The sequence below is a fragment of the Triturus cristatus genome, chromosome 12, assembly GCF_964204655.1.
Source record: "Triturus cristatus chromosome 12, aTriCri1.1, whole genome shotgun sequence".
NCBI classification, from domain to species: Eukaryota; Metazoa; Chordata; class Amphibia; order Caudata; family Salamandridae; genus Triturus; species Triturus cristatus.
This window is the reverse complement of record NC_140595.1, coordinates 135393983-135414431: the sequence shown is the minus strand read 5'-3', so window position 1 is coordinate 135414431 and position 20449 is coordinate 135393983. Positions and strand designations below refer to the sequence as shown.

Below are 20449 nucleotides of genomic sequence, written 5' to 3'. Positions count from 1 at the left end.
TTTGTTTGAGTATGCTGCGTGCGCACCGTCGGCTCAGTCACCATCACCCTTTGACTGGTCTTTATTACGTTGCTGATGTTTCCAGAACCAGATTATGAATAAAACACCCCCGCTGGTTTTCCAGATTTCAAGCGTCAATTCATCGAAACACCCATTTAATTACGAAGAACTTTGTGCAAAACGTTAACTCGTTTCCTCTTCAGCTAGAGCGGGCTCAGCTTTAGTGAAACATTTATGTATTGAAATAGAAAAGGTGAACGCTTTCATTGGCTCGCTATTGATCTCAATTCATTAATACTAAAGCCGAGCTTCCATTTATAAATTGTGCATGACTGATGTCTAAGTGTTACCATGAATCACTTAATGTTTGGAGAGAATCAAAGCCGCTGAGATTAAGAAAAACATTGTTGTGCATTGTTCCTGTCGTCAGTTGTGTAAAGTTGCAGGCAGGGAGCTGTGCCCTCTGGTTCGCAGGACAGCCCTGTGCGTCTGCTTATGGAAATTAAAGGCTCACAGACGTTATTCAAATAAGTCACAGACTACCAGTGCTCCTGTTTCTCACTCATTCATTCAGGAATTCAGCATCGCTCTCAGCCTTTCGATGCGCAGGTGGCTTCGCAAAACCATCATGTTGCGCAAAACTGTCACTGAAGACGTTTAGCAAAACATGGGTCGTATGCGTGTGAAAGATGCGTTATTGGGAGTCTCGAGCAAAATTCTATAAGGGATCTTTGTCTACATCCTACATAATAATTGTATTGGGGCTTTAATTTTTTGCAAATTTGTAGGTCGGTTTTTAAAGAACCCATAATTTAGGATGCATGGGCTTTTCTTCATGTGGGTGTGTGATAGACTGTTAAACTATTTTGTCTTTAATTCTCAATCAAGTGGAGTACACAACAGAAACAAGCATTGAAAATGCAATAGGTCTCGCCTTTGATTAAGTTAAAGCATTTGCTTTGCTAATGGTATTGTATAGCAAAGCAAATGGCTTTAACTTCATGAAAGGCGAGACCTATTGCATGTTTAATGCTTGTTCTTCTTCTGTTCCCCTGTCTCAAATCATCTGATCCCGAAAACAGAGGCAACGAGGCAGGAGACATTTCACGAGTGGGAATCCACCTACACGCCCCAGCAAAATCCAGCTAGACCCAGCTTCGCAGCCAATCAGCGAGCATAGGACGACTCGGAGAGTGTTTTAAACCCCGACCCACGTGCGGCCTCCACAGTCAATGAACACATCAGAATTCGATTTAATACACTGGTATTGGCTGAGGCGTTGACCGTACACCAATCCTAGCTCGCCTTACAAATTACGGGCCGCTCCCACTCCTTGACAACTCACAGAATTTGTTAAGTCGCGGGGTTGGTTGCCGTGCGACCCGGAAGCTCTGAATTTATGGACAAATGTCGTCCGTAAAAAGACCAATTCAGGACAATGGCTATCGTGCTGAATTTACGGACTCAGTAAAGGAGAATGGATATTGGACTGAATATACAGACGGGCCGTGTAAGTAGATGACTGATGATCACCTTGAAGTCAAGCGATTTGGAAGATCGTGTGCGGTTTCCTTCTCGTGGCCTGTCGTGCGATTGGGTATCCGGGTGTCTGTGGAAGGAGGTATATGTCTTCACTCACGGCCATGCATTTGGGTGACGAGTTAAAAGAACAGTGGTACTGGTAACATCTGCCTAGGATTTGTCGAGGACATTAAACTTAGTAAATGCATTACAAATCTTGTTGCAGCGAGAGTGAACATTCTCTCGCTCTCTCACAACTCTTAAATGGGAATTTTCAAGAGTCTTGGGTAGCCGGCCAAAGTGCAAGTGACGAAACATTCGCCTGCATGTTTGGCAGAGAAGTTGGGGCCGTTCCAGTGGGGTCTTGCGGATAGGCACCAATGGAGTTTATGCAGGGTAGGTACCGGAGGTTATCAGATTGTATTCGGCCACTTTCAGTCATGCAGCTCCATTTTGGTTCAGGTGTAATGCGGCGAATACATTTAAAGGGTTGCCAGATCACTAGTATACCAATGGTTTTAATTGGTACTTGACGAATGCATTAAATCCCATCAGATGGGAATTTGGAAGTCGTAAGATTCTTCTCGGTGTAGCTAAATTGAAGAAACAATTGCTTGCGCCGTCGGCCATCTCTGCATCTAGAGATAATTTGTGATTGTTTTCTGTGCCTAAGTTCCCCACCAAGTAAGAGAGAGATACTCACTGGCCAACTAAAGGGAGCCAGATAGTGGTGACTCACAGCAGACACCATGATATTTATCCACATATTTAAGTTCTCCCCATAGCGCATCAAGACCATGGGCCCAGAGTGACCGAGCACTTCAGAGATACAAGTCCTAGAATAAAAGTGAGCCAAGCAAAGAAATATGCCAGAAAACATGACATCTGGGTCTTTCAAAGATAGTGTACCTTTTGTGGTACAGGATTTGAGAAGACCAAATACAATAGTATAGTAGGGATTATTAAAAATCATTTAGGAAATACCGTTTTATGCCTCTTTTTTGTAACGGGATTCACGTAACCTGTTCGAATAGTATTTCAAATCTTTGGAACGTTTCAAGAGTATGATCGTTTCAGTGTGGAAGACCTTTTTTAGGTCTCGCCTGAGACCGCACATGCGCTGGTCTGGCGAGACTTATTGAAAGGGCTCCAAAAAGTGCTACCAGGCCAGCCTAGAGCTACAGTGCAAGTGCGCGGACGCGCGCGACGTGCTTTACCGCAATTACTTTCACTTTCGCGGCCTCATGGCCGCTTTGCATACCCAATAGGTCTCGCTTTTGGGACCTTATAAGTATTTAGTTGTGCAACTGTTGCATGGCTAAACACTTATAAGGTCCCAAAGGCGAGACCTATTGGCTATGCCAATGCTTGTTTAATTTGGGAATTGTTCAGGTTCTACCTGAGAACTAGTTTTTGAGGGAAGTATTCACTTTTGTTCAAATGAATCGCCGTGTATGTGATGCATGCAGTCTTAAGTGCTAAGAGTGACAGTCCTAGGCAAGCCACTCGAGTGAATAAAGCTTTGAAGCGATGAGTGGAGTCTTTTTTTTTTTTTTTCCTCTCTATTGGGCTACAGCTTGTTTCCAAGTTGAGGGCCAGTTTTGTGGCGAGGTAGGTGGAATTTAGGCAGACCAGTCATCGGCACATTTGCATAGTCTATACATGAGATGGCTTGGAAGGCAAGCTGTTTGTAAGTATAGCATCATGTTTATGGCTCTCTCCACATCCTGTACTCCACGCAGTCAGTATATTAATATCTCATGATGAACCCAATTGGTCTAACACAACACCTCATTTGGTATCTCACTTTATTTTGGCCTTCACTCTTTCTGGGTAATGAAGTGTTGTGAGCGTGGCATTTATTGGCTGAATAGAGCACCGTGTGTGAGAAACGTTTAGGGCTGTGCTTTCATTTCTTAAACTCTCTTTAAATAAATAGTAGAACCTTGGAATCTGTTTTTCTACTGAAGGCATCAAGCCCCCTGCCAGTTATCTTTCACAACCAGGGATACCCATTTTCTCTACTGGTGCAGGGCAGTGGCACAGTGTACAGAAGTGTCAAGTGCCTTAAAGGTATCTTCAACAAGATATTTTCAGATGGGTATTATCCAAGAGAGTTGTCGAGAGGGCATCCATTCTCCCATTGCTGAAGAAACCAAATCTAGATAACAAGGACTCTAGCAACTATAGGATGATTTCTCGATTACCTTTTCCGGCCTGGATCGTAGAGAAGGCTATGAACGTAGAACTAACACAGTTCATTAACTAACAATCTCCTGGATGGCTCTCAATTCGGGTTCAGAAGTCAACCTAGCACTGAGTTGGCCCTGATTAATGTTTCGTACGAAATCAGAGAGGTCTTGGACAAAGGCGGGAAGACAGCTGTGATCCTGTTGGACCTCTCTGCGGCCTTCAATACAGTTGATCACGATCTTATCATCGATCGACTCTGCCATAGGCATTGGGGTATGGCACTGGAATTACTTAAATCTTTTCTTGAAGATAGGGGGCAACTGGTAGAGCTTGATGGGTTCAGGTACTCTGTTTTCTTTTCTCTGCGGGGTGCCTCAGGGCTCCTCCTTGAGTCCGACTCTTTAATCTTTGTCTCCCCCCTTGGCTCACTAATAGTCATTCGGATTCACGGTTGTGTCTTGCGCTGATGACACGCAAATCATGGCAATTCTTTGCCTTTGGCACTTAAGAAAGAAAACAATCTTCTCGTTTTTCTCAAATTTTTAAAAACCTGGCTGTTAAACAAATAGAACAAGACCACCAACCAGCCATTTCCACTCTTGTTAGCCTCTTTTTTTTTTTTTTTTTTTTTTTTTTTTCTGGTCCACCTCGCCTCAACAGCTTGGGTATTAGTGTGTGTTACAAATTAAATTTTCATTTCCTTAGCTCGTTAGAGGAAGATTTCTTGCTGTAATTCCCAGATGAAGTCAGTTGTGAGACACGCATGCCAAACAGCGACATAGGATCTCAAATATCCTCTTTCATCATAACCCTTCAAGCCTCCCTTTCCTAAGCTCCAACTTCATTTGCACTTAATGGAGTTCCCAGTCTTCATGAGCTAATGCACAAACATGCTTCTCAATGTGCTGGTTATTAGCCACTGCCTTTGGCACTAGATGGCTGCTTGCTGTCCCTATTGCCCTGTGCTTCTTTTTTCTTCCTGTGGGCTTTTCCCTTCAATAAGTTACCTACTCCTGCCCCTAGGATAGCGTTTCTACTTCCTTCCACATTACATTTCCCCCTAATCCTGTTCAGCCCTGGTGTTCACTGACAGACATGTGTGATGTAGCACAAGTCAGCAGAACACTTGGGCCCTGATTATGCTGGGGTAGTGTTTGCCGATGCCTGTGCAAACCCCTCTTTGCTGAGGGGGTCAGAATTCTGAGTCTGTGGTATTTACTGCATCCAATAATTATGCGCAGCGTTAAAAACCTCAAAGTTTGCCAGGTTTCGGCAGGTAAAAACTGCTAGCTTTTATCAATGGAAAAGTATTAGTCTACTTGTTCTCCAATAAACCAGACTAGCTACTATTTAATACACTATTAAGAATACATCCTGTTATTTGTCATGTGCAATAAATAGCATCCTTTCTTGTATTCAGAGCCTTAACCTGAATCCAGCATTTTAATAGTAAATGGCAAGTTATTAAAGTAGGGTGTAAAAAAAATAAAAAATAAAAAAACTACCCGGATGGGTGACTTGCCAGGAGTGTGGTGTTCCTCTTACATTACCCTTTGATGGCTCACACCTGTAATTCCATACACTGTCACTTTCTGATCTCCCAGCATCAACTACTTGATATTCCTCATGCCAACCTTTCATCTAACGCAGTATGCTGTGGTCTACAGTGGGATTTCATGATCTCATCCTGGCGCCCTCCACACATTAGAGACCCTTCAACCCATGAACACTGCTACCATCACACTACATAGTTACAGTATATATTTTCTTTTGAGTGAAAGTCTGTGACGCATAAGCTACCCTGACATTACATGTCCCTTTTAGCATAGGTACAAAAAAGTGACCATGGACCATAATTGGACCAGCAACTGCTGTTCGACCTAAGGCCGTGTTAGGTCTCGCTGCTGAAAGTGCCTAAAGTGTAGCCTCCTTCAGTTGACCAAAATAATCAGTGTGGTAGTGCCCACGCACCCCATTTCCACTGTGATTCCTCTTAAAGCTTTACATGCGATTTGCTTTCTCTCCAGAAGAGGCACATAAGACTCACTTATTTCCAAGATTTTGAGAGCTATGTGGTGGTCATATTGTGGTACAATGTTTTCATCACGAGACCAAGTCTTTCTTCATGAATCGATTTTCTTTTATGGTACAATGTTTAAATTCTGGAAAAGAAGACATCCCCTCCGTGGCTTTGCCTTCCTACTGTTGTGTTGACCTTTTAATACCTTCTTCTAGAGCCGGGAGAGCCACATGCAATATCTTTGCATGCTTACTTTCAAGTAGGAGTTAAATATATAGTGCAAGGATAGAGGCATTGTAGCTGTACAAATGGTGCAGGTATCAGACCTCCAGTGTAAAATTCGCACAGTCCTCTATAATTCAGGCTTTACCCCCTCCCCCTTGTCCAGTCAGCCCCCAAGAAGTGTAGACTATATGCTGTGTAGATAGATGTGTGCATAGCACATTACACAGTGTTCAGTTGCCCGGAGATCATGTGCAGTGTGAATAGTGTCCTTTGAATTGCACAGTGAATTCTGTAGGGTCGTGGTTTCACTTCAGGCTGCCTTTCTCACATAGCAATCTGACTACATGCATGGTTTCTCCACCGGATATGTGTATACGATCATATAGATATCTAGGTAGACCAGGTGATACATATTCCAATCCTACCAGCCCACAGTATCTGTGCCAAAACCCAACACCCACCTTTGATTTGTGCGAGATGTCACCTTTAAGGATGACATGAGCCACTACACATAGAGTACAAGTTGCTGCGGCCTCCAGAAAGAGGCACTGTGTTCAACCTAGATCATATTTAAATTTTGAAGGAATCTTGAGCTTCCGTATACACTTGTTTCCCACCAATGACCTCAAAGTATGATAAACATTGCATTCACATGTCCAGTATTTTCTCTTCAACACACTTTCGGGGAAAGACTGTGTACCACCCCAGAGAAATGTTTAGCAGGCACAAGATTCTGCATGTTACTGTACTGCATCCTGATCCTAGGCCTGATCTGGTATCTTGAGCATAGTCCTGCTACACTGAACTGGATTTGGAGGAATCTCTATTACCTTATTTTAAGAATAGGCATCTGACCAAAAACTAGATTTTGATCTAGATGACTTAAGCAGGTGAGCTGCCCTGGAAGCATGAGGACTTTGCAAACCTGGGGGCCATGAGTAACTCGACATCAAGATGGTCAAGATCCCGCAGAGACAGCATTCCACTACCTTCAATCAATCAACAGCATTTATAAAGTACACAGCTGCTTCAGGAGAAGCGTTTCGGCACTCAAAGCGACTAAGAGTAAGGCCAGACAGTCAAACCTAGATTTGGTCAAAGAGCCAGGTTTTATTCTTTCCTAAAACAGTGCCCTGACTCTCTCATGTGAAAGTTAATTGGAATGGTGTTCCAAAGTTTAGCAGTCAGTACTGAGAAAGATCTGCCACACTGACAGATTTTGGCAAACCTGGGAATGCACTTAAGTTGGAGGTGGTTTGATCTCTGCTGTTGGTACTGAGCCAGTCTATTTCTCAAATATCAAGGGCTCTGAACGCCAAGGTCAGAGCCTTGAACTTGATTCTTTTTGCTACCAGAAGCGAGTGTAGCTGCTTCAGATGCGTCAGGTTATGATGTCGTAAAGGGACCTGTATGATGAGGCTTGCTGTCTCATTCTGAATGATCTGTAAATTAAGATCAGAAAGTCAGAGACCCAAATAAAGGCTGGTTGCGTAATCCAAACATGATGTCACTAAAGCATGCAATACAGTTTTTCATGTCTCAGGTGGGAGTAGATGTATCCACTTCCAGACTGATCTGAGCTTAAGGAAGCAGATCAAATAGATCTGCCTGATCTGGGAGGCGAAGGAGAGCTCGGAGTCAAACCGCATCCCAAAATTTCTGGCCGAAGAGGCTTGCAGGTTGTGCTGCATCATCCTGACATGGTCCATACTATCTGATACAATGCAAGAGGAAAGCCATTCCTGTTTTCATCCTAGAGTGCCACAAAGGCTTTTCATCTTATCCATATGTCCTAGAGTAGTCCCTGATTTTATGCACTTGGGTTCTGAAACCTATTGAGTTTTTAGGATTCTGGAGATATCACTGTTTGAAGTCAAAATTGAACCATCACCCTAAAATCCAGTTTCTAGTACATAGCAATGTTTAGATGGATCTACCATGTGTCCCTTCTTCGAGAGTTTCCCCCACCAACAAAAAGTCTTGATTATAAGCCAGTTTTGAAATGCAGACCCTTGACTTACTTGAATCCTTGTGGATGAACTTTGGGTTGTTATTCCATAACCATCACATGCAGGGGTGTGGTGCTTACCCAGGCAAGGTGACTGGATATTTCACACTCCTTGCCTTTTGCCAAGACAGGAGTGTTCTTTCCCTCTTCTTGCTCTTCAGCAAGGTCATAATGGGTTATATGTAAACATCCCAAAGATATGTTATCCACCCCCAGACAACCCTTGGGCAAAGTGATAAGAAGCAGTGGTATTCCCCACCACCTACACCCTGATGACACGTTTTAGTGCCCCCTACATATGCTTTTAGTGTAGTGTATGCACACTGCAATCCTATTATCCATGCATGCCCAGTCTAGGCTTTAAAAAAAGTAATAACCTAACCCTGTTTCGACATGTACATTGTAAACTCAGTTTTTTTTTATCTATGAAACTGCTGGACATATTTTCATCAAACTAAGAAAAGGCACCAGAAGACCACTGTCATATTTAGTTGGCGACGATCCATCTAGGGCCTTCATAGTTGCGCTTGCACACACTTTTCCTGTGGAAAATCCCATTACATTGGAAATTGTAAAACGATTTTGGGAGACAGTTGTCTGAGCTGCATTCAATTTTGCAAGTTCTTATTTGTCCCCCACTTCCCTCCCTTTAAATAATTTGCACCAAACGTGGGTAAGCTAAGTTAGTAAAAGTACAATAGTTAGACATTACAAAGAGTGAGATGTCCGCCTTAACTGCACAGACACAATTCAACTCTGTATTATCAATGTATTTGAAAACTCCAAGAACAAGATTTGGTGAAGCCAGTATGTCTCGGCTATGCAAGCAATTGTCTTTGTCAATGTTTTCAGCCATGTTGCACAGCAGTGCGGGGCAAGCAACAACATAGAGAGTGGTGGAAGAGGGGGGGGGGGGGCAATTCCAAAAAGGAGGGGCTGGGAGGGGCCAATCAACCACATGGAAGAGGGTGGAATAAGTCTAGCAAAAAGATGGAGCTGGGAAGAATGGTGGGAGCGAGCGACAACACAGAGCTGCATGGAGGGGGGCAAGCGACAATATGGACTAGGACGGATGTGGCAAGCCATAACACTGAGAGGAATGGGAGATGTGAGGGGCAAGCAACATCAGTGGTATTGGAGGGGCAAGCGAAAACAGAGTGGGACATGAGGGTGGGATGGACAAACAGTACATGGAGCATGAAAGAGAGCAAGTAACCATACAGAGAGGGATTGGGGTGGGTAAGATTGCCTGCAAGCACATGCACTCTTTTGAAGTGCTTCACCTAAAAGAAAACAGTAGCTCTGAAAACACCAGCAGTGGAAGGACCGTACTGGGGCCATTGTTCAGGGGAGGGACAAACACACATAGAGGAAGTGAAGTTGGTAGGCACTGAGCAGAGAGAAGCAAGGAAATGCAACAATAAAGCAAGCCAACGATAAACAATGCGATTTCTATCCTCTGCACACGCTCAAGTAAATTGTGATAATTTCTTAATAAAGCAGTGTAAAAAGATAATGAAAAGAGTGATCCATATGCTTTTTTTTTTTTTCTTATAATCCACAACGGCCAGCCAATGTGTTTTGTCGAAAGGGGTTGACCCCACGACTTCTTCAGGGCTGTCAGGCTCTTTATCTTCTAATGTACAACTCCTCTCCACCGGTTCTACTTCCAACCCGGCTGGTCATAAAGTGTCAAAGACTTCTACTTTATGCAGGGATTCACAATACTATTTCTTTGTTTTTTTGTTGAATCCTTATTTATCAAGATTATAATTATCCCTGTGATCTGTCGATTCCCAGATCCAAATGTTGCCGTTATTGAAACCCCTTTCCAAAACTGCTGTAGAGAGTACGCTGTAGATCCGTGTCTTGTGTCCCGAATTCGCGTTGTGAACCGGAAGAAAGAAGAACAAGCATTGGCATAGCCAATAGGTCTCGCTTTTGGGACCTTATAAGTATTTAGGTGAGACCTATTGGATATGCCAATGCTTGTTACATATGGTAACATTGTCTGGGAAACATTTCACCTTAGTCGTACCAGTCCAATGCCCAAATACAGCAATAAGAAAACTTAAGTTGACCAGACAACCTTTGTCAAAGGGCCTTCCACTGAACAGGAACATGCAGCACCATGTTTGTAATAACTTTTGATCCTTTAAGCTGGATTCTTTTTTTTAAAAAATCTGCAGATTATGCAGCAAATGACAATATATGTGGCAGATTGTGGCAATTCCATTATTATGCGGGAAACGCTGCAGACTCAGAATTGCATAATTCCAGTGGCCTAAAATATAGAGATGCAAACCAGTGCCCGGAAATGCATGCACCAGGTGTTTGACCACTCTGACAAGCTAATACTATTTGCCACAGATTGTTTGGGCTGATGGCTCTTTTTGGTATATGATCTGTATGAATCTTAGTCTGTAAGGGTAACCATGATTGACTGGCAGGCTGAGTTGTCTAACCTCGAGTTCTGCATTTGCACATTTAGATCATTCAAAGGGAGATGGAGATAAAAAGGAGAAAAGCCACAATCCAAACATAGGGGCAGATTTATGAGCCCCTTGCGCCACTTTTGCGTCACTTTTAACATGGGAAAAGTGACGCAAAAGTGGCGCAAGGGGCTCATAAATCTGCCCCATAGGGTGAAAAGGAGAAATAGGGAATGAAAATAAGGGTTGAAAAAGAGTGAAGGGAAGGTACTAAAGAAAGGAGACACAAAGATGATAACAGTGACAGAAGAAAGGAGGGGTGAAGACAAGAGCAATATTATGTAGAAGACAGGAGGATTTAAACAGAGACTCAGCGATGTAGTTAGAGAAAGGATGGAAGGGACTGATGGAAAGGCTGGAAGAGCAGAAGGAAAAATGATGGGATAGAAGATGGGAAAAGTGTTTTTGATTTAAAATGAGCTACAAGCGCTGGCTCTGGGTGCAGCCAAACAGACACTCCTCGCTAGATGGGTACACTGGGGGTCCCAACTCATCTGGGTTGGTTACATAAAATGTGGGACGTGGTGTCTATGGAAAGGCTGACGGCAGGTGCAAGAGGCAAGTTGCCGTGCTTTGATAAAACTTGGGGCGCCACAATTCAGTTTCTTTCCACTGAATTTGTGGAGTTGACATGCCCGAGGTACCTGAAAGTTTTGCGCCTCACGGAGGCAACCCATACGGAGGAATGAACCAGACTCTAAAACTCCTATTATACAGCATTAGACACATAACAGGGTTAAGAACTCCGAGTGGATGTTGGATGGCCTCCTTTTTATTTTTTCCTTTTCCCTCTCTTTAATAACATTTATTTTTGTTAAAGTTTGTAAATATTGATGGCTACGGTATATCACCCCACCGGCCTGTGGATGTAGGTGACTGCTGTTGTTATCATTTAAAATACAATTAAAAAAATTGAACCATAAAATGAGCTACAAATGCATCACTTTAAGGGGGTTCCATTTTTCCTGTAGTAGTAGTAGCTTGGCTCCAAAATTAATCGAAATAATATATTTTCCTCTGTCAAATTTACATGCTGAAATGAAGGGGAAAATGATACAATAATTATATATATATATATATATATGCATGGTATATATTTAGAAGAGACTCTTGTGCCCTTTAAATGCAAATAAAAACTCACAGGAGGAACGATGGATTCAATTTCAACTTTGTCAGGTATCTTGCAACAACATAGGGTAAATATTTAAAGCATCAATGCTTATTATTTTTTTTTAATCACCACATCGAGTGCCACAACCTTTACTTTTGTCCTTCAAACGTTTACATTACTCTACTTCATTATTTTGTAACTTTCAGACTGACTAGACGCAGTTTAGGTAAATAAACATTATTACTGAATTCAAGGAAATTATAAAAGATACTTTAACTGAAGCATCATGGCTGATTGAACAGGAAAAATATAGACCAAAAAAGAGGCAGAACCGGTCGACAAGAGAGCGATCATTTTATGTCCTTGTGTGGATTTCTTTCCCAGGCTGCACACAGTATTCATGATTGCGAATAAGTGAAAATTCAAATGTTGTTCATCTGCCATAAGTGCAGAAGCAACCTGCACGCATTTGACGTTTTATAAAGATTGCTAAATCTATCATTTTGCACATGCAAAAATAATAATACAAATGGCAGAAATTTTACTTTGTCCTCATGCACAATTGTCCGCTGAGAAAGTATTAATCTTGTTAATAAATGCTTTCCTTTTAGCCCCGCCCGAAACTCCACCCTTAGACCACGGCTGAATGTGTGGAGTACCTCCACTTATCTTTTTTCCTCATTTAAAACCTTGCACAAACCCCTAAAAGCCTAGAAGCGGCCCTGGAAACAATACAGGTACTGGCTTCAAATCCACAGTTGGGGAATACTTTAACAATAGCTATAATACTGTTACAATGCAGAACAATCTGAGCTATCCGAAAATAAAGTTTATATTTATTTTCATAAAAAAGGAAGGTATGATTGAAGGCGGAGGGTAAGGGCATTTAGATGTATAACCTTGGCCATTCACACACACGTTATGTCTTGCTCATCTCGCACCTTTACAGCAAAGTCACGGCTGGACAGTCCCAAAAAGATGCAGCATTTTTTTAATGACACCTAGACCACCGAATCCTTTTGTAACAGAGAATTTAAAATAGTTTCCCAGGATTTTAAATGGGATGTCATTTTTAAGGATACAACTCCCAACAAACGGCAAAGTCACGTCATCACTTCCTTCCTACTCCTCGCAGCTCCATAAACAGGCTCGCTAGCAAAAACAAAAAAAGCATTGGCCGCGCGTGCGAGATGCCATATGTGGTGGGGGAGAGGGAGAAGCGGGAGTTGTGTGCGTGCGGCCAAAGCTTGAAAAACAAGCATTGGCCGCGCGTGGATAAAGTGAAAGCTCCAGAAGGCGCTGAAAGCTGCCGGCTGCGCGCGTGCACGCTCATGTGAACGCAAGCGCTAGGCCGTGTGGCAGCACTTTCAAAACCCGTACACTAAATGTTTCGGCCAGACCAGTGCATGCGCTGGATCAGGCGAGACCTAAAAAGGATAAGGATCACTCTTTTCATTATCTTTTTACACTGATTTATTAGGAATTTTTCATAATTGACTTGAGCGTGTGCAGAGGATAGAAATTGTCAAATGTTTTGAGGGCTCGTGGTGTTTTCCCTCGCCTCTGGCACCGCCAGAATTGATCACCACCGCAGACTGACGCAAACTCTATAGGCGCCAATTCTCCTAGCTCAGACCACCCCCACATTGCATCAATGATAAACAATGGACAGGCTGTAGATCCACTGTAATCTAACAAAAATTGAATAATAATAATAAAAGAATATAAGCGGTTATAGGCATTTCTAAATAAATGTATATCTTTTTTGCTTTAACTGACCATACCATTTAGAACAGACTCTGCCAACTTGTTATTTAATTACTCTAAACTTTGTGTTTTGTTAGTGTACTTTTTGTAAAGGAAGCAAAAGAGCCAATTTCCAATTTTTGTAGCCACAGTGTCTGCGTGTTCGATGCTAGGGAAACATACATCATGCAAGGAGCTGCATAGTGTTTAGATACGGAGGGTGAATGTCTATTTCTGCTGCACAGTTTCTAGTTGAAAACTATTCATAAGCTTCAGTCCATAGTCTTCTATTGCATATTACACAGAAAGGTTAACATCCGACTACCCAAGTGTAGATAATTCATGATGTGCAATTCTTTTAACTGATCATAAACTGAGCCTGCTCTAAAGTGGAAAAAAAAAGGTGACTGGAGGACAGAGTGGAAGGACCATCGCTTATCAAAAGTGCTAGGTGTCAGATTGAAACTTCTCATTTGAAACCTAATCGAACACGTGCCAGTATATTGTTAAAGTTTCTGTTTAACGTTTGTGTGTCCTAACTTAATAACCAGCCACATTGTTTGTTGGTTCTCAAAGTCCAAATTGTTGGCAATCATCTGAATTTGTGATCGGAGTCGCAACATCCAAAGAATTCACGTGGTCTGTATGTTTGATCTTGATAGTGTTACTAACTAATCCAACATGAAGGAAGCCACTGCTATTCTCAGTCCTGGGCCACTCCCACTTTACATCAGTCTAAAGTATTCATTTTATGGCACCGGGGCGCATGCTCGATGTGGTTGACGGGAAAATTAATGATTACCCACTAAGTTTCCTTGCTTTAATCATATGTTTGCATTGCATTCTTTCATTTCAAAGTTGAGTGTAGTTGTTCTTGTCCAATTTCTTTAATGATGTAAAGGTGTAACTTAGAATTCTACTAATAGATGGTCACAAATTGTGTGTGAGCAGATATATTTTCAATATTTTGCTTTGTGTTGATGAACATGTTCCCAAGTTTCTATGCTGAAGTCATAGAATTGTTATACTTTGCAGCCATTTCAGGGGTCCAATTGCTTGGGCATTCCATGGTTAAACACCTATCTAGAACCCCGTGACCCAGGAGGATACTGTTTGGGTGATGGTGTTACCCACTGGACAAAGGCCACTCTGAATCAGACTTAAAACCCTGATTAAAAAAAAAAAAAAAAAAGTCTTCAGCAATGTTAAAAATTCTCCACGATATTCGATTAGGCTGTTCCACAGTTACAACTCTTGTCTGAGAGATGGTTAACGCCATAATGTGCACTTTGAACTAGACTGGTTCAGGGACATGCAAAAGTCACTATTCATTGGGTAAGAGAAATAATCGGCATTAATGGCTAAATGAAGGATTTCCACTCTCAAGCTTGCTGTGAGTGTCATCTAAATATGTGACGTGGAAGAAGCCAGGTGTTCTGATTTAGGCTGAGACCATAAGTGATTTGTAAAGTAAAATAAAAGAAATTAAAGACTAAAAATAAAAGCACTAATACTGTAGGAATAAAGTACTTGAAGCAAAGGTTAGCACACGTCAAGTGGATTTATATATCGGGAGCTGTACATTTGAGGAGGGATTCCAGTCTCATAAGTGACTGCAATGTTGTTAGTTGGTTGTATCTTTTGAAGGGATGTCTTTCCACGCACTACAGAAGTGAAAGGTGGCACTGTGGTTTGTTCGTTGAATAAGATCCTTGATTGAAAAACATAGGGTGATTTGCATTAAATGTGCGTAGAAAGTTATTTGTACACAAAAAAGAACGTCGGTTGGGTGATTGACTTGTGCCCCATCCATCACACCACTTGTACTTGAGCAGAGAGGGATAGTTCGCAAGCTGTAAGTAAACCTCCAAAGCAGGCAGTCCCATTCAATGCTTCTTGTCAGACATAGCCGATATCCTTGCTAGCTATAACTAGCTACTGCATCAGTGCCACAACTTTAAGAGATACTTCTAAACCAAGTCTAAACTGGGGCTGCCGAACTGCACGAAACCTCTTTTTTCATGGAAAAATCAAAATAAAGCTCAATATAGTAGACAATAAGGTAAGTGTCCCAAAAGGTAGACAAAGTTTTGGAGTGGAACTACATCTTTCAGTAATTTTCCAACTAACATTCCCTTCACAAATTGTATTATTTGCTACCTGATCTAAGTGATGGAAGGCCATAAACAATCCATAAAAAAATAATCTTGTCATGCATTGAGTAGCTTTGCTAGCAGAGCACACGAAGATCCCATAAGTCCTAAATGCCTCTTGGATGTTTCCAGTCATAAATGACAGATCATTTTTGTGCGTGCTTGACAGTGCCTGTCATACATTAAATATATATGTTTTCTTAATATACTTTTTTTTTTTATTTGGTTTTCAGTAAGGTATATACTATGGAGAACAAACGGAATATCCAGATCATTGAGTGGGAGCACTTGGATAAGAAGAAGTTTTATGTTTTTGGAGTGTGCATGACTATGATGATTCGGGTCAGCGTTTACCCATTTACACTCATTCGGACCCGTCTGCAGATTCAGAAGGGGAAAAGCCTCTACAACGGTACATTTGATGCCTTTCTAAAGATTCTGCGGACAGAAGGGGTGTCTGGTTTCTACCGGGGCTTCCTGGTCAACACCTTTACCCTGATATCTGGTCAGTGCTATGTAACAACATATGAGCTCACCCGCAAATATGTGTCAGAGTACAGCAGCAGCAACGTGGTGAAATCGCTAGTGGCTGGTGGTTCTGCCTCCCTTGTGGCACAGAGCATCACGGTCCCCATTGATGTGATCTCTCAGCACCTCATGATGCAGCGGAAAGGGGAGACTTTGGGTCGCTTTCGAGTGCTCACTGGCAATGAGAAAAATCCAGTAGCTCTGGGACAGACCAAGGACATCATTGTGCAAATTTTCAAGGCAGATGGACTGAGGGGTTTTTACAGAGGCTACGTGGCCTCTTTGCTCACATATATTCCAAACAGTGCCGTCTGGTGGCCCTTCTATCATTTCTATGCAGGTGAGTTGATGGAGCTTTTAGTCTGTCACTGCTGAACGTGATTGTGTGCACATTCATAAGAAAAAAACAGGAGGGTTTGTATTCAGACGTATTTCTCAACATGGTAATGATCCGGTCTGAAGTTCTTGCATTGATTTATATAGTTTTAGATATTCAACTAGATCCTGCAGTTATAAAGGAGTTGTTTAAGCTTTTAGCAAATTTCACGTCTGTTGCAAGTTACACGATTAATACTGTAAAAACAGTGCAGTCAAGACCTTGCCAAAAGCCCTCCAGAAGGTCTACACAAATGGACCTATTAGGTATTTGAGCATCAGGGTTACGAAGAATCTCGATGATTGTTATGAAGTAAACTATATTTCTTTAGTAAAGAAGATCGGAGATAAATTAGATAGGTGGCAGAAGCTACCTGCTTCGATTGTTGGTAGGGTTGCAAGGAATAAGATGCATTTTGTGCCCTTACATTTATTTTTTTATCTATGACCATTCTAGTTCATCTAAATAATGCATTTTTCACAAAACTTAATGCAAAGATTTCAGAGTACGTATGTAATAAAGCCAACCCGCAAATAAGTATATTAAAATTGCATCTTCGCTGGGAAGAGGGAGGGATGCCCATTCCAGATTGGAAAGCATATTATCTGGCGGCTTTTCAAGCCATGCACACTAGAAACCACAATATATCGAAGGTGTCAGTGATGGGTAACTTTTATATGGAAAAAATACAGAATGAGGTTTCACCGTATTCAAGCTTTACTAAATTTTATGATAGAAATCCCAAGTTTGGTATGTACTAGACCATTTCACTATTTAAGCAGAAGCAAAAACTGCTCTCGACCTCCCTCACAATTTCTCAGATTCATGCAGCGCACTCCCCTTAAATTTCTTTGCCCTTCAGAGACGCAGCAAACCATATGAAAATGGAAACGAGCTAAAAATTTCTTTGCCCTTCAGAGACGCAGCAAACCGTATGAAAATGGAAACGAGCTAAACTGGAAAGAATAGAAGATTGGCTTAACTTTAACAAAGAAATAGTTTCATGTGGTGGGCGGGGGAGGGTAGGACAGACTAGTGTTCCCTCAGGACAGGTATCCAATACTCTGAAGTATCTCAAAATACAAATAAATTCCTCCTGCTCCAGGCAGGGAACCAAGGAAGAGAGTGAATGTAATGTATGGTTATAAATCAATAAACACAAAGGAAAAAGGTTGGGCAGTGGGTAAAATGACTATTTATGAGCCATAGGAAAGCTGATATAATGTTCGATATTGCTCAAGGGAAGTGGAGGTTGGTGTAAATCTGGCGGAGGGAGACTGGTCACAAGAGTAGCTTTATAATGCTCAGATGCTTGGGGGAGCAAAATATGCAAATGTACTCATCTTGGTGAGTGTATTAGACCCCCACAATAAATTGCATGAGTGGAATGTAAACATTCCGAGCAACTTCCTATGTGCAATTCAGTCAGCGCATGGTAGCACCTGATCTGGAGCTGCCTGAGACTGGCTGCATTTTTGGATGGGATGCTAAAATATGTTCAGAAGGTTTTAGGAGTTTTGTTTATATCAGATGCTAAAGCTATGTTTTTCAGAAGTACTGGGCACATGCGTATAAAGACGAGGAACATGCAACCTTGGGGGTTCATAACTATCTTAATAGCTTGGTCACTGATAACCAATCGGTGGAAAACAAGGGGACCCACCTGATGTTTCAAGCATGGCTTAATAGGCTGGTCAGAGTTTATAACAAAGTTTTGGCATTCTAAAAGGGCAGGAAGTATTTCTAAATCTGGCAATTGTTTTCTGTATCATAAAGAAAGCACTTTAACTGAGGGACTGTATATTGGCACTTTGTCGCTCTCTGCACTTTAAGCATTGTGAATGTCCTTATATTCTAATTTATTGTGGGATTACTGGTTGAGAAATTAGGAATGTACTCTAATAGGAAGATGTGAATATTAGTTTATGGAAAGGTGCTAAATTTAGGTGATGAGTTACGGAGTCTTATTCATCACACAGAAAAGCACGTCAACTGAGAGAACTGTAACCGCATTTTCTTTTTTTCCAGCACTTTAGGAATGCTTAATGCACTTTCATTGTAATATACTGTGGAGTCTTAGTTGAAAAATCTGGAATGGTCAATAGTGTGGGGGGGTTGAATTTTAGCTCATGTAAAAGGTGCTAATGTAATGTGTTGAGGAGATAAACGGAAAGTTAAAAATAAAAAAAAATCTTGTGTTAGCACACTAAGAAGGCAACATATTAGTTGTTTGTGAGCACCTATGCACTTCCCTCATACACTCAAAATTAATTACCCTAATTTTCAGGAAATTCATTGAAAGCAGAAGCCCTGTTAGATATGCTTTTTACTGGCATCCATCGCTCTACTCCCTTATAATACCAAGCCTCTCCTCTCTAGGTGTATTGACCTGCCTTCAGCTCAGCATTGTAAACACTATTATAGATTACAGGAGTATGAATTGGGCACACAAATGTATTCACCAGGCACATTTTTTGACCAACCTGAGAAGGGGTGGAAATGGTTGGAAATCAGAGGTGAGGCAGCACCACCCCCCACTCAGGACACAGTCAAAAACAAACGTGGGGTACCCCTTTCATGGGGGGTGGGCAAGTTGAGGCAATTTAGCCAGGGACTACCCTAACGCTACCCTGCTGGGCAGCCGGAGGATCACAGTCAACAAGGAGGGCACCATGTCGCTCAGCCCCTTGGAAACGCAAGGCACGGAGCAGAACGCTAACCTGCTCCCAGCAGCTGATGGAACTGAGACTGGGGCCTGAGCCTCCATTGGGCTTTGTGCCCGACACCTTTGTCGCCCCGGAGGTGATGAGTAGAGACGACTGAATGGGAGAGTTGATGTTGGTACTTCTCAGGTAGCACAATGGGGGTTTATCTGGTGAGTGATTTGAGGGGCTTGAAAGTTGCTTGGGGTGAGCATGGAAAACTGGCTGTGCCATGTAATAATAATGAAGCATTTTAAATAGTACATGGTTACACCCAACTGTGTGTCCCAGTGCTAAGACCTGACCAGAAGAGATGGGTAAAAGGGGAGGCTCACCAAGCGTGTACTAGCGTGACACTTGGCTCCATCGTGCGGACTACTGGGATACAATAGTGTATAGCCAAGACTAGATGTGGGATGTGACAGAACGCTATGGGATGAATAGCACTAGTAAAGAATCGGCCATAGAAGAATGGCTAGCCGGGAAGCTAACTGCTGGAGTATGTTAGCCGGTTCCTGTTGGATCGGTTGTAATGCTGTGCAAGTCCTGGAATACGCATTGAATGGTTATACCCATTGCGTGGGCATCAACAGTCAAAAGGTTGAACTATGTCCGTGGGGGGGGGGGATGTCTGTTATGCATTTTATGCTAGTGTTTATACTTTTGCAGCAGTTAGCAGGGGTTCAGTCGTGGGAGGAAGGAGGCTATTTCCCGGAATAACAAACTATGACGGGGGCTGATCTCAGAATCCTGACTTGGATTGTCAGAAGATTAGGGACATACACTAAGAGGTACATGGTACTCGCCGTCCTAAAATGACACAATCACTGGAGCCTGCTTACAAGCCGCGGGTGCCTCAAATGACAAATAATGTACTCCTCTTACTCTACATACGCCAGGGAAAAACGTGGAGTGCTGGATCGTATGATTGGTGTCCATGACCAGGTGTTCAATGGTAAAAAATGTCTTCTCCAGAATGACTCGTCATGTATTGGGTACTGTGCTTTGCGAACTGCTGTATTGGGTTTTAGAGAAAAACATGTGCAATAGAACAATAACTCTTTATTTTAATTGATCTCGATCTCCGGATTACTGAGAGAATTCCTCACCACATGATGGCAATGTGGATGAAAGGTTAACCAGATCCAGTCAAATTTGCCCCGAGCACTTTCAAAGTTGAACGTCCACATCCTTGTTTTCTCAGAACAAAGCAACAGTAACCATGCATTAGGATAGAATCAACAAACCTAGAATTTATCAGTGTCTGCAAATAATAAATAAAGTGGTTCTCTGAAAACCGCAACAAAACGATGGGAAATCATAGCACTGCTCTCAGGTGTAAACATGGTATGATAGAAAAGCTACCAAATTCAA

At 42.1% G+C, this 20449-nt stretch overlaps 1 protein-coding gene across 2 annotated transcripts in view; it reads left to right on the top strand.

Annotated features, from left to right (window-relative positions):
• The first annotated feature begins 1355 nt into the window (after positions 1–1355).
• The window catches only part of SLC25A44 (solute carrier family 25 member 44), a 62097-nt gene continuing 43003 nt past the window's right edge, over positions 1356–20449 (top strand). Inside the window, exons 1-2 of one of the 2 annotated variants that reach the window (XM_085638208.1) lie at positions 1356–1510; positions 15703–16337. In XM_085638208.1, coding sequence (XP_085494334.1) covers positions 15716–16337 — 622 coding nt within the window. In that variant the 5' untranslated portion in view covers positions 1356–1510; positions 15703–15715. Of the gene's footprint in view, positions 1622–15702; positions 16338–20449 lie in introns of both variants that reach the window. The other variant, XM_085638209.1, reaches the window with a different exon arrangement.